The sequence below is a fragment of the Nematolebias whitei genome, chromosome 5 (assembly GCF_014905685.2).
Source record: "Nematolebias whitei isolate Nwh7 chromosome 5, NemWhi1, whole genome shotgun sequence".
Classification (NCBI taxonomy): domain Eukaryota; kingdom Metazoa; phylum Chordata; class Actinopteri; order Cyprinodontiformes; family Rivulidae; genus Nematolebias; species Nematolebias whitei.
The window spans coordinates 5,941,259-5,956,566 of record NC_056502.1 but is presented as its reverse complement, the minus strand read 5'-3'; the positions used below and the strand labels follow the sequence as shown (position 1 = coordinate 5,956,566).

The 15,308-nt window shown below is 40.0% G+C and overlaps 1 protein-coding gene across 1 annotated transcript in view; it reads left to right on the top strand.

Annotated features, from left to right (window-relative positions):
• gabbr1a (gamma-aminobutyric acid (GABA) B receptor, 1a) overlaps positions 1-15,308 on the top strand; it is a 109,134-nt gene that overhangs the window by 75,229 nt on the left and 18,597 nt on the right. Inside the window, exons 16-17 of the mRNA XM_037676099.1 lie at positions 5,320-5,470; positions 10,566-10,698. Coding sequence (XP_037532027.1) covers positions 5,320-5,470; positions 10,566-10,698 — 284 coding nt within the window. The remainder of the gene's footprint in view (positions 1-5,319; positions 5,471-10,565; positions 10,699-15,308) is intronic.

Sequence of the window (15,308 nt, the reverse complement as noted above, 5' to 3'; positions counted from 1 at the left end):
TCTAGAGTTTCTAGCTGTTTTAGTTACTGTAACAATAACACAACCATCCTTAAGGTAGTGCAACATGTGTGAGGTAACAGAGTTTGTCTTATGTGTTCTTTAAAAAGTAATCTCCGTCTGATGCCACCAGCAACGCACTCTCTGCGTGATGGAAGTGACAAGCATCTAAACAGAGCGCAACAGGCGCCTTGACGCCCCGCAGGGCCAACTCCGACGCTTCCCTCTGACATCTGACACATCAGCTTCAAGCCACACTGACACTTCTGCTCTGCTTCCCCTCTGACATGCACACAAACTCACAAAAAAATAATTCTAAAATAAAAAATATGAACTGGAGTTGCTCTCGGTGCACGCTCAAACGCTCCGCAGCACTCATGGGTACCCTCTTGAACCTGTTCACTCATGCTCAGAGTCTGGATCCACATACGTGTGGGATTTATTTAGTCCACATTTGCATATGAACATAAAATGTTCAGGCAGACAGTCAGACACACTGCTTGTGACAGGAGGAAGACTCCCTGTCCATCTGCCCATCTTTGAACCCTCCTCTCTGCTGTAAAGCTACACAAGCATGAATAATTTGGTAGTTAATAAACACACACGTTTCTTTAACCCTGAAATCCCACAGGCAGTATGTATTTTTTTTATTTTTTTTAAGGTTTCCACTTGAAAAAAGTTCCACACATGGAGTCAGCAGCATCTCCGAGGGCAAAACCAGCCTTCGTCCCTGTGTAGAAAACTGTGAAATCTGATCATTTTAACAAAAAGAAAAGAAAAATGTAGATCTAAAATTTCAGCTACTTATACTCTTAGGTTCAAGTCGTTTCAGAAACTCTAAGCAGAGACTTAGAGGGATTTTATGATTTGCTTAATTAATCAGTCCTATATAAATTCAGTTTTGCTTTTTAAAACAACTTGAGACATTTTAATCTGTTTCCTTACTTGAAAAGGGATCAACATCACCCAGATTCAGTTCAACTAAATTTCACTTAATTTTTTTTCTCCGTTTTAGTCTTTCTTGTTAATAAATTCAAATCAAACATAACAAAATGCGAATGTCATTTAAATAATAACTTTGCTAATGTCACAGGAGTCCAATGAGAAAATCAGCAATCTATTTTAACAAAATACAAAGTTGTCTTGAGGGTTTTATTTCCCCTTTTTTCCGGACGCATTATGGTATACTCTCTATGTACCTAAACTTTCTTTTGTCCTGCCCATGAAACATGAAAAACTCGTGTGCTGTATGATGTTATCTTGTTCAAGATAAGCTGATCTTAGTTTACAACTCTGGCCTTATTATGATTAATTTATTTTAGTACACAGAGTAGTGTGGACTGACAGAGAAAACACAGTGAAGTAGAAGGCACGTGATTCTTGTTACAGTGTCAAAAGGGTTTAGGTAGGAATTTATCCTATTTGTTTAGCATGCCTGGAGAGAAAGGTGAAGGATCCCAGGTGGATGGCAGCACTTGGTGAGAAAGGTGAGTAGAAAGAGTTGGAGAGTGGCAGGATGGAACCCATAGACTGGTCCAGAGAGGTTGTTTGTTGGCTGACTGGAGAAGGTCCAGGAGAAGGTTCCAGAAAGGGGTTCTGCTTAGCAGACACAAGGAGACGGGATGGCCATGAGGAGGAAACACGGAGTCAGGACAGTTGGTGACATATTGTTCCAGCAGAGAGGAACTAATCCAAAAGTCCTTAAGTACACCAGTAGCTCATCAGCCAGGATCTGGATCAGCTGTGGTGATATGGCTCCACGCTGCCACTCAGTGGGTGTAAGGAAGTGAGAGGACACTGGAACCCTACAGTACCCCCCTTTCAAGAATCAGCTGTAGGCGATCCAAAACATTTCTCACGGAGAGACTAATAAAAAATGAATTGTGTTGCTGAGGATCTTTCAAGTAAATGAGTATATCATTGAGGTAAATGAACACACAAATGTTCAAGAAATCACGGAAAGTATCATTGACCTAAGCCTGTATGACATTGGGGGCATTTGTCATGCCAAAACACATATTCAGATATTCAAAATGTCCCAGGGGTGTTTTTGAAGATCCATTTTGGTGAAGATAGTGGCATTGTGGAGCTGTTTGTAAATAGAGTCAATAAGTGGTAAGGGATGCTTGTTCTTTATTGCCATCTGATTCAGTTCTCTGTGATACACGGCCTTAAGGTCTTGTCTTTCTTAACCACAAAGAAGAATTCATCCCCCACGGGAGACGTAGAGGGCCAAATGATTCCTGATGCTAGTAGCATTATAGTTCATTGTCTCTTTCTCAGGACCCAACCGATTGTATAATTAGCTAAGAGGCAAAGGGGCGCCCGGAAGGCGATCACTGGCGCAGTCGTAAGGCCTATGAGGTGGTAGTGAGAGAGCCTTCTGTTTATTGAGTACTGGAGCCAAACTGTGATAACCAGGAGAAATCTTAGTAACATAAGTCTTTTCAGGATTTTCTGGGATCTTGACTGATGATGTAACAGCTGGTCTTAAACATTTTTCAAAAAACATGTTTTACTCCAATTCTCTGTTCAAGTTTCTTCCCAACTCATTACCTGATTGTCTCTTTAGTCAGGTGTAGCCCAAAATAAAATGAGAAGTAGGGGAGTCAAACACGAAAAAAACCTCACCCTTTTCATGACGGTTCCCGGAGATCACAAAATGGAAAACGTGAGTCATGAAGGGGATGGAAGAGATGACGGTCTCACTGGCCTGACCAGAAAGAACATCAACAGTGACAGGTTGAGTTAGGCCTTGAACTGGTATTTGCAGTTGATCCATTGGGTTTTTACAGATCAAGTTTGGCTTGGCACCTGAATCTTCCAGAGCTAACATGCGGCGGTTCATCACAGTAACACAAACTGTAGTAGGTAAAACGAGATGAAAACAAGGAGAGACTGAGGAGTTGCCCACCAATATCTCTTGGACTACTGATGGTAATATAATTTTAAATGGGCAGGGCATGAGGCAATAAAGTGACCTTTTTACTGGAGTAGATGCATTCTTTGTTGCTTATTTGATGCGGTCTCTCCTCCGGTGTTGATTTAGTGCAGTCAGTTTGCATCAATTCGAGCTCTGCCTCAACTAAAGGTTTTGGCGGGTCTGGGTTGGCTTGTTCCAAAAATGTCTGAACAGGGTAGTCACAGCACTTGTAGTTCTTTTCCTTGTGTCGTTTTTGAAGGCGGTGTTCAAGTCCAGATGGCAAGATTAATTCTTCATCCATCCAGGTCTTCTGGTACATCTTGGGTGGCCAACTGACCCTTTATCTGATCATTGTAAGAATTGACAAACGCACTTTTCAATGCTTTTTCTCGCCAGCCGGACTCTTCCGTGACAATCCAGAAGCAGATGGAGAATTCTGATATGGACATCCTCCCTTGGTGGAGTGACAACTTCTTTGCTGCTTCCTCTTGGAGTGAGTAACCGAACATGTGGAGAAAGTCCTTTATAAAGGCTTGTAAAGTTAAACTCTCAATAAGATGAGAGGAGAGATAAGCATGGATCCAATGAAGTACCTCACCTTTAAGAGAACTGATTCATTCAACCTTTATTTAGACAGGTTAGCCTCGAGGACTCATTTACAAGAGAGACCTGATTCCTTAACAAAGAGTGATAACAGCAATGGATAACAATGACAACAAAAGATAGTCATAAAATAGGCATACAAATTTTAAGTTTCTTTTTTTTTTTCCCAAATCGAAACAAAATAACAACCAAAAGGACAATCAAGAGGAATGGCAGCAAAAAACAGATCACAAGGCGATTTAGAAAACTAAAAACAGGAACATGTTTGCATTGGCTGTTGCCAGGTACTACCAGTATGTAAGTAATACGGGCCGAGTCAGAAGAGTAGGTCACGGGAGCTCGATTAAAAAATAAATTGCATTGAAGAATAAATCCTCCACAGTGATCTGGATTACCTTAAAAATCTCTGAAGGTCAGATGTCTGGCTCCAGGGAGGCAGCAGGAGATGTGTTGAGTTCAGGAGCTGATTCAGGTTGAGTGGTGACACGGTGAGTTTAGTAGTTGGCAAGAGAACAGATAGAGTACATTATACATTTTAGCTCCTCCATATTAGCTTTGATGGAAAGATTCTGGAGAGTGTTTTCATTTCTATCAATACGTTTATTTTGTAATGTAATTGAATGGTGAATCTGCTTACTGCCAGTCTTAGTCTGGGAGTTGACTTGGCTGGAACGTTCTTTCATGATTAATTTATTTTAGCACCCAGAGCAGTATGGACCGATGTCTCCGTCATTCCCTCGATTGACACATTCAAGTAAAGGTAAGTGACTTTATTTAGTGTCCAAAGGGTTTAGGTAGAATTTTATCCCATTTGTTTGGCAGGCCTGGAGAGGAGGGTGAAGGTTCCCAGATGGATGGCAGCACTTGGTGAGAAAGATGAGTAGAATGAGTCAGAGTAACAGGCCAGATCTCATAGACTGATCCAGAGAGGTTGTTGGCTGACAACGAGCAGACTGGTGAGGTCCAGGAGAAAGTTCCACGCACGAGTTCTGCTTAGCAGGTACAAGGAGACTGGATGTCCACAAGGAAGAACCATGAAGTCAGGACAGTTGGTAGCATATTGTTCCAGCAGAGAGGAACTAATCCAAAAGTCCTTACGTGCACCAGTAACTCGTCAGCCAGGATCAGGATCAGCTGTGGGGGTATGGCTCTGCCCTGCCACTCGGAGGCTGTATGGTGATGGAGAACACTGAAATCCTACAGGTATGAAAGACAGTGGGCAACATGCATTTCTTCAAGGAATGATCAGCTTTTAATAAAATAAAAACCTTCAGTTTGCAGCCAAAATGAAAATGATGTGGTTTAAATGATCTCCTGGCCTGATTTGATTTGATTTGATTTAGTTTGATGGTCCTTTCTGCACTCAAACACAAAAAGTACTCTTCTTTATTCCCATGATGTTGTTTTGAGAAATGGTCTCATTAATTTGTGTCATTTTATTCTGTTGTTATCAGCAAATTCAGCATTACTACTAAATTTATTTAAATGTCCCCAGGTGCTCTTCCAGCGTTTTGTTGTTGTTGTTTTTTTCTGTGCATGAATTTAAAATGAGCTGAAAAACAAATGTTCTTAAAGCTCTCCCCTCTTTAATACAAACTGTCCTGAAGCAAACATCATTTTGAAACGAGTACAGAATATTTTACAGCTTTTATATTTTCGTGTGTGAATATGTTTGTTTCTAACTGGACTTCCAGGATCTACCTGATCATTATGAATCCAAGAAAAATAAAAGCGCGTGTTCAAGTCCTGTTGGATTGATCGTGCCTCGCTCCTCGTTCGGTCTTGTCTCTGTTCAGACAACAAGCCTCCGGCCGATCGGACCGTGGTCATTGACGAGTACCGGTACCTGTCCCAGAAGCTGTTTGCAGCCGTCTCTGTGTTTGCCGGACTCGGCATCCTGCTTGGCATCGTCTGCCTGACCTTCAACATCTACAATGGAAACGTGCGGTGAGTCCATAAATGCTTCTTATTCTTTAAAATGAAAATATTTATTTAGAGAGCTGCAACAGTTTGTTTTCATTTCCATCCGTTCATCCACCCATCCATTTATCTGTTCATCCATCCTTTCATCCATTGACTCGTCCGTCCGTCCGTCTTGTTCTGGAGTCAGGTCTCTGGAGAAGCAACTGGATCAGGGAGCTCCAGACATCCCTTCCAGCTCTTCTAGGAGGACACCGAGGTGTTCCCAGACCAGCCGAGAGACATAGTCTCTTCATTATGTCCTGGTCCTCCTCTGGGTCTCCTCCCAGTTGGACATGTCCAGAACACCTGGATGTGTCCAGGGCCCCTCATTACCAGATGTCTGCACCAACTCATCTGGCTCCTCTGGATGTGGAGGAGCAGCGGCTCTATTCCAGTCTCTCCTGGAGAACTGAACTTTCTAAGGGGGAGTCCAGCTACCCTGTGGAGGAAACTCATTTCACCCGCTTGTATCTGTGATCTCATTCTTTTGGTCACTGCCCAGAGTTCGTGGCCATCGGTGAGGGTAGGAACGTAGCCTTACAGCTCAGCTCCCTTTTCACCACAACAGACCAGAACAGAGTCCACAATACAGTAGAAGCTGCACTGATCCATCTATTGATCTCCTACTCCATTCTTCCCTCACTGAAACCAAAACCTTGAGATACTTGAACTCCTCCACTTGAGGCAGAACCTCACCCTTGCCCCGGAGAGGACAGTCCACCCTCTGACTGAGGACCATGGCCTCAGAATTGGAGGTTCTGATCCTTTTCCCAATCGCTCCAAGGACAGATGACCTTCAACCTAAATCTGAAACTTTGAAAGTAAAGTTTTGAAAGTCGAGGCGGAGAACGAAAGCGCATATGACATCTTGTGAAAACCTGTGGCTGCTGTCGATTGTTCACATCGTTCACACTCGGAGCGCACATCAGCCTTTTTCTGTCAGACGTGAGACGGAGTAAAAATAACCTGCTCCTTTTTAAAGTTATGATAAATTATGCTGCTGAGATGCATTTTTAAAGAACCAAGTTCGATTTTATTGTTGCAGCTTAATCTTTGCCCAAAACCAAATGCAAATAGATTTTCCTTTTCTTTAGTCTTATGAACCAAAGTTAATCTGCTTCGCAGGAGCCAAGCGAGTGAATCTCTGATGTCTTTTTAAGGAGGTGTTTTCACGTTTGACTGGGGTCAAAGGGACTTTAAGTCCCTGAAGTCCATGCGTTTATCAGAGCCTCGCGAAGAGTTGGCGAGTCTCGCCCCTCTGGGGATCTCCGGCTGGCGTCGGGCCCTCGTCCAGCTTTGATCACGTTTCAGTTTCACCCAGGGCGGCACCAAACTGCCAAAACAGAATGAGTCAGATCAAACCTAATTTATTCAGTCAGCTGCTTTACAAGCAACTTTCGGCTTGTTGAAGGGTAAAAACACAATCGATTGGCGTAAAGAGCAGAAAAACGGCCTCGTGAGGCGGAAACGTCTGACCTCCGGATGTCCCGGGAGGTTTGGTGAAGTTCGTTGAGCGTTTGACCTTCATGTGATTTCACACCTGAAGCTCAGTTAATGTTGGAAAACAGATTCGCCCTCTGAGCTCCCGTCTGCTGGATTTTCACAAAACCAAATCAGCTAGATGGACACAAAATTCACCTTAAAGTTATACCTCAATCAGCTGATTTCATCACAAACAAATCAAAGTAAAATATAGACAGCATCATAACTAAGCATTTAATAAATGGAGTTTTACACCAAGAATAGTAAAAAATACAATTTGAAATGATGATTTGATGTTTTCTTTATGTCTCGGAGGACAGAACGACAATAAAATAAACTCTTCTGACGTCAGCTGTGAGGTTTTAACTGTTGAACTGTACTGGTCCGCACTGATGTCGTGACAAACTGTATTTATAAAACACATTTAAAACAACCGGACTCAACCAAATAACAAACAGCCGGACAATAAAATTCAGAGAAAGCAGAGGAAAAGGTAAAAATACAATAAACCAGCTTGTTTTGTACATTTTTGTTTTAAGTCTAACAGAAGGTTTATGAGATTTGGAACTTATTAAAGTGACAAATAAAGACAAAATCGCAGCATTTTGAAATTAATTTTATGTTTAACAAAGTTATTCCTGTGAACCTCCTTTACTTCGGAGAGATCACTCTTTTTAAACCCAGTCCAGTTACTGAGCTGTTAAAAACTCAATGAATTATAAAATGCTCCACCAGCTCTTTATTCTTGTGCCTTTTACTTTTAGATGTTGTTGCTCCTGTTTGAGATTTGTTGGTTGTCTTAAATTCAACATTACCTTATTTTGTCCCTAAAAATAGAAACTCAGAAGAAGAAGAAAGTCAAAAATACAAATAAAATCACAGTTTTCCTCGTTTGAAGCTGCGAGGGGAGGTGGTGCAAACTAAAACCCAAAAGTCTGAGTTGTGATCAGAGGATTATGGCAGCAGAAATTCACCAAATTGAAAGGTTATTTTAGAGGAATTAAAAGGTCGGATTAAGGGGTCTGTTCATCAGCAAATGTGTTTGTTTACTTATGCGTGTTTGCGTTTGGCTCGGCAGTAAATAAGCAGCAGATCCTGCAGAGGAGAAGGTCAACAAGAAGAAAGATTAAAAAGTCCTGAGCCTCTGAGCTGCAGAGAAAGCGTCGTAAATCAGGAGGAGAGAATTCATATGACTTTTATAAAACTGAGAGGATTTATGATTAAATTAACACATGGAGCTGTAAAGACTCTGCTTTCTGATGTTATTTGATTACATTTGTAATATTTACTTTTAGTTTTAAGATGGACTAAATGTCGTTGTAAAAACTTTATGTTGATAATAAAACCTAACAATTATCAGGGATTTAAAACGCATTGATAACATGAAACCAGCTCGTTTAAGCTGAAATTTAAAAGTTTATAGCTAAAGGTAAATTGCAATATTTGTCTTAGAACAGCTTTTACAAATAAAAAAAGTGAAATGGAAAACTTAAGAATTTTATACAGAAATTATGCAGTTAGGGTAAAAAAATTAAAACAACTTGAAATTCTTAAAAAGGCTACAATATCAAATAGACATTAGAGATTTGCTTTTTGATTCAAACATCCGTCCATCCATCCATCCATCCATCCATCCATCCATCCGTCCATCCATTATCTTTTACCCGCTTCTTCCTCTCTTTGGGTCACGGGGGGCCACTGGTGCCCATATCCAGCAATCACTGTGCGAGAAGCGGGGGACACCCTGGACAGGTCTCCAGTCCATCACAAGGACACAGAGATAAAAGACACAACCATTCACTCTCTCACTCACATCCCCGGCCAGGATTCGATCCGTCAACCTTCTCGCTGAAAGGCGGCAGCTTTTCCAACTGAGCCACTGTGCCGCCCTGATTCAAAAATACTTTTTTAATTTAAAATTGCCTGCAATTATTCCAGTATTTCTCTGATATTACGCCAACAGATAACGACATGCTGATATAGCAAAAGAGTGACAGGACAAAAAGCTTGTTAATAAACACACATTAATCATAACTGACACATTTTGACGTGATTTTAAACGCAGATACTGGACGAGGGCTAAAGACAGAAACCACTTGTTTAATTGGAGTTTGAAAACGGATGCGTCTCCTGATAATGATGGCATCATGTAGAGAGTAAATAGTTTAGGTCTGAAAACAGATCCCTGTGGAACTCCTAATTTAAGTGTATGATGTTTAGATGATGAACATGCTGTAGATATCAGTTCCAGAGAGGCCAGATGAATATCAGATGCTGTGTCTGAGGTCATTTTGTTACATTTCCTTTATTTAACCAGATTAAAACCCCACTGAGCTCCAGATTTCTTTTGCAAGAGGGACTTGAACAGAAAGTGAATAGCACACATTGTCAAAGAGTTGCATAAATCAAAAACACAATAAAAGGACAAACATTTGAACAATTTAAACAATCCTAAAATGCTGACAAATCAAGATTAATTAAAAACACTGGCACAGATTAATAGATTCATGTTGCTTGTTGTTAAGAAATATCTTAAATAATTTCTAAGAAACGAGAGGTAATTTAAATCTTCAGATTGGTATTTTAGGTGAATATTATTAGACATTACCTAAAAAAGCCAGGTTTGAATTGGTTCTGAAAGGCAGTTTGAAGCTCCTCGGCCTTAAAGTATAAAATATGGTGTCATTGGCAAAAAGGTGCTTTGAACCTGTAGACAAATTCATCCGAATTTTGTTAATAAAAATAAAGAATGAAATGGGGCTGAAACATGAGCCTTGGGGTACGTCTTATAAAAAGTTAAAGGCTACAGTAAAAACAACTAAATGATTGTCAGAAACTATTGAATTTGGTCAACTTTACAACAGTTTGGAGTTTTGAAATGTATCGTTCATTCTTGTTGGACATGAACAAAAGTTTGTTTTCTAACTAACCTAAATGCAACTTTTTTAAAAAGTTTGCAGTAAAGTTTGATCAGCAGGTTTTTAGTTTCAAATCTTTGCTTGTTTCATAAAAAAAAAAAAACTCAAACATTAAAACTATTTTTTCCTGTTGTGTAGCCGTAACAAATTCTGTTTGTGAAGCCAAAAGTGTAAAAATCTAACAATAAATGTGATTATGTATCTGTTTTTGCTGTGGGAGACTATCCCAGCATGATAGATTAATGTTTTTATCACGGCCTCGTTGATGTTAAATGGGTTTGAGCTGTGCTGATGTAAATATTTAGCTGGACTTCATGAATCGGGCTCTAATTGAATTCTTGATCACTCAGAGAAATCATCACTTCGGTGCTGATTGTGTTAATTCAAAATAATGAGCAAAGTGGTGCTCTCTCCTGCTCTGGAGTGCTCGTTTTGTTCCAACACATTTTCCTTGGAAAAGTGTTTGTTTCACCTGAGACGGTCCTGTCGCACAGACAAGATGTCGCCTTCTGTCGACACTAATTAGACCCGTTCCTGGAGAGGGGAAACCCCGGAGGGTCCCCACATTTACAGACAAAAGACAAGTGGTGAATTAAAAACAAAGAAGTACAACTGATTTCTCCCTGCAGACAGGAAGCAGCTTCTAATCTTCTGATTCTGACCGTGTTTTGGTTCTGCAGCTACATCCAGAACTCTCAGCCGTACCTGAACAACATGACAGCGGTGGGCTGCATGATGGCGCTGGCTGCGGTCTTCCCGCTGGGGATCGATGGTCACCACGTCAAGAAGCCTCAGTTCCCCGTCGTCTGCCAGGTAACAGGTCTCGCACAGAGAGGACAGGTGTGCGTGTGTGTGTGTGTGTGTGTGTGTGTGTGTGTCACGGCTACAGAAATCTTACTTCAAACAGAGCTGAGTTTATTTCTTTGGATAAAAAGAGACTTCATAAACCTGCTAACAGCCTTAAAAACACTTTAAAAAAATTCTGTACAAATAAGTGTAAGAAGAATAAATCTAAAAACGATAAATAATAAATAAACAAATCGTAACTAACTAGATGTGTGAATAGTTAAAAAAACTAATTAAATATTATGTGAATAAATCAGATGCATTATGAGTGAACATAAAGGAATAAATGAATAAACCAATAATTCAATTGCTAAAATATAAACAAGACAGTGAATGAATAATTGAACAAATGGAACATTAAATAAATTTGTAAATGAGTGAATAAATTAAGACATTAACAAAAAACAAAGAATTGTGTGAGTGAGTGAATGGGAAAAACAATAAAACAAAACACAAAGATAAAATAATGAAATAAATACATATGCCAATGAGAAAACAAATATAAATAATGCAATTATTGATTACATAAATAAGTAAACGAATAAATAAAAAATACAAAAACTAAACGTTTATAAAGTCTGATGAATTAAAAGGCTGACAAATGGAGCACAGATAAAAACATTTTCATTTATTTTATTATGTTTACTCATTAAAAACATGTTTTTGACAAACAACTTTTTATATCATTTGTTAGTTTTTATTTTTATCCAAACATGTTTAATTTAATGCCTGACCTCAGTTGCATGTTTTCAGAAACAGATATTAACATAAACTTTAAGTGATAAAAAAAAAACCGAACAGATTGACCTGTTTTTATCCACAAATTAGACGAGTCACCTGATTGGCTGAAAACTGATTACATCACAACAAAATGGAGGTCAAGGGCCAACTGAATGAAGATGAGAAAGCTCTGACATTTAAAATCACTTTAAAATGTCAAGAAAACTACAAAAAGCATAAATGTATGAATATTTCAAGGTCATTTAAAGAGTTTAATCGTTTGACCGAGTCGTTGCGGGTCTTTCTGACTAAAACTTGAGCAGAAAGGAAGAAGTTCCTGCAGAACAGCTGGTTTGAACCTTTGTAACAGTTTTCATGGAGGGCGAGGAGACAAAAACAGACTCGTGTTCAGCCGTCGTAACAAACACGTCCTGTCGGTGTGAAAGGTGACACTTCTGCTCCGTGTTTTCAGTTTTTCTGCTCTGCTTCTCTTAAATTATCGAATGACCACTCCCGCTCATTCAATCTGCGCCGGGTGTCACGGGGCGGAACCCCCCCCCCCCCCCCCCCCCAGAACGGCCCCAACCGGAGTGGACAGATGTGCAACGGGAAGAGCTGCGCTGAAAAGTGGTACCTGGGGCCCAAAACGAGCGTCACCCACCGTAACGGAGCGCGCCTCGTGTTCTACAACCTCCTCGTTTACATAATAAGCTCCGTGTTTGTTTTAGCCGCTTCAAAAATCACAGCTTCCCCGGCGCTGACCGACATTATCCCTGCCTCGTTAGCCTTAAAGTGACAGCCCAGGGGGGTGAAGCGGGGCTAATTAGCATATTCACATATTTCTAACTGCTTAACAAGACACGAGTTTAGTAGTTTGTCTTTTTTCTCTCATTAGGCGCCGTCTTCCTGCGACAGCTCAGTGACGTTACAATTTCATGCAGCAAACCGAGCGATCCGGTCGGCCGCTCCGCCTGCAGACAAGAAGCAAATGAAAAACAAAAACTAAGAGTTCCCTCTTTAGTTTTGGACCTTTGTTTTTCACAAACCGCTGCACATGCGTTTTTACTTTAACAATATGTTTAACAACGGTATACGTTCTGTACGTCTTGTCCCCCAATAACTGCTGATACGCTCAAGATAATTTAACATTCACCTGTACATCATCACTAGTTGACATGTCACATAATCTTTTCACCACCCCTGCTCAAATGTCAAGGTCACAAATCAAGGTCAAAGGTTATGTAAGGTCTTTGCTTGTCCGGGCTCTTGCTTTAGATCACTGTGTTGCTGTATAAGTTTTAATAAAATGTGCCGTTTACTCTTGTTAATCTTCTTTTCAAAATTATATTAATGTCTTTATTCCTCAGAGCCTCGTTCCTTGAATGAGTTTTAAAAAAAAAAACAAAAATAAATAAATAAATAAACAATTGTTCCTTCACATGACCCAACAACTGGAGTGACTCAGTAAGTCCAGCTCCAAAATAAAAGATGTAATCTAACTGCAAGTCGGCGTGTTTTCTGATCGGTCACAAAAAAAAGTTTTTTAAAAGTCCATTTTTTTTATGACCTTGACCAACAAGTCCATCCTATAACCAACAAGTCCATCCTTTAACCAACAAGTCCATCTTATGATTAACAAGTCCGTCCTCTCACCAACAAGTCCGTCCTATAACCAACAAGTCCATCCTATAACCAACAAGTCCATCTTATGATTAACAAGTCCGTCCTCTCACCAACAAGTCCATCCTTTAACCAACAAGTCCATCTTATGATTAACAAGTCCGTCCTCTCACCAACAAGTCCATCCTATAACCAACAAGTCCATCCTATAACCAATAAGTCCATCTTATGATTAACAAGTCCGTCCTCTCACCAACAAGTCCATCCTATAACCAACAAGTCCATCTTATGATCAACAAGTCCATCCTCTCACCAACAAGTCCATCCTATAACCAATAAGTCCATCCTATAACCAACAAGTCCATCTTATGATTAACAAGTCCGTCCTCTCACCAACAAGTCCATCCTATAACCAATAAGTCCATCTTATGATCAACAAGTCCATCCTATAACCAACAAGTCCATCTTTTGACCAGCAAGTCCTTTCTCTGACCAACAAGTCCGTCCTCTGACCAACAAGTCCATCCTATGACCAAACGTCCATTCTGCAGCCCTTTTGTCAAAATATATGCTTCTCAGCATCTCGTAGTGTTTTTTGTTAGCACATTAGCAGCATAGCTAACTGTCTTCACGAGTCTAAATTCTGATATTATCACATTGACTTCTAGAAACTTCCTAAATCAGGAACGCTGAGGTCCTTCCACATGAAAAAGCAGAGCCAGTTTTAGGTTATTAACTCGAGTTTGTTCAAAGTAAAGCCAAATCCAAAAGTGGTTTGAAGTCAAACCATTCGTGAATGAAAAACCCAGAATGGTTTTTCTTCTTAAACTCGTCGCTCATTTACCGTCTGAAGAATGAGCCGTTTCCTGAAACATGAACACAGAGCCCATTTTAGTTTTGGGCAGAAGAAGAGCTGGGGGGTCTGCTGGGGTTTCCAGGATGGAAGGAAGTGACGTAAGATGTGTTTATTAAACCTGGGAAAAAACAAACTCCTAGTGAATAACAAAAATCTGATTAGAATCTATACTTCTTATTGGTGATAAAGTAATTTTTAAATTGCACCTAAAAATAGGCCTGTCGCGATAAACAATAAATCAAATAATCGCATGATAAATGAAAATTATCAACCTCATTTATTGGCTTTATCGTTTCTTCGTGTCTCTCTTTCTACTGGACACTGGATGACAAAAGGCTCAACTTCGATGCTCTTCACTGACACCCCCCCCCCCCCCCTCCCCTCTTCTCTTTAAAATCTGTTTTAACCATCTAAAATCATGTTTTTGGATCGTTAAGAGCTGCTAAGCTGAGAAGCTAAGCTACGAGCTAAGTGAACAGGTCGACCTCGGGGAAAAACAAACCTCAGTCTTGTCAAAGCTCCAAAAATTCAAGGTTGAAACCTGTGCCTTCGTCTAAAAAGTTGTTTTTCTCTGCAAAAAGAAGCTGAGAACTTGTTTACTGATTTTTTTATTAAAAGCTTTGTGTGAAAAATGCTATGCTAAAGAGCTCAAACCAAACCGAGCAGCTGCCATTTTGAGAACCGAAAAACAGGAATGAAAGAGACAGCCCATGTCACGTCAAGGGGCCTCCCTCCCATTTTTCTTAAAGAGACACGCTGCTCGCTCCCTCACTATCCATCCTTCAGTTCATCCAGTCTTATTCTGCCATCCAGTGGTCAAAAAAGGTACTACACACAAAAATTAACCAACATTTCTTCTTAATTAATAATTAAAAATTAATTCATTTCAAACAATATTATCGTTTATCGCAATAATTTCTGAGCCAATTAATTGCCCAGCAAAATTTGTTATTGTGACCGGCCTACCTGGAAAATCTCTCAATAACGAATATACTCGATATATCGCTCCCAGCCCTACACTCACTCCCCTTCTTTTGGTTAAATTATTTAAATAGTTTTGAACAGTTGTTCCCCAAATTAGGCTTGTGACCCCCCAGCAGGTCTCGAGAGACCAATGAGAGGTCCTGAAATCAAATGACTCAAATGCCGGCCACATACTTGGCCTTAGCAACAGTTTTTATCTATATAAAACAGTTATCAGTGATTAGATAATACAAATGTTGATGAATGAGTTTATTAAATGTTTATTTTCCATGTTTGTGTAATTTAATCTTTAATAATTGGGCTGACAAGCCTCGAGATTTTTGTTTGTGGCTCTAAAGATGAAAAGTTTGTGAAAACTAGTTTAGAGTATGATCCCCGTGATGGACAGTCTTACATA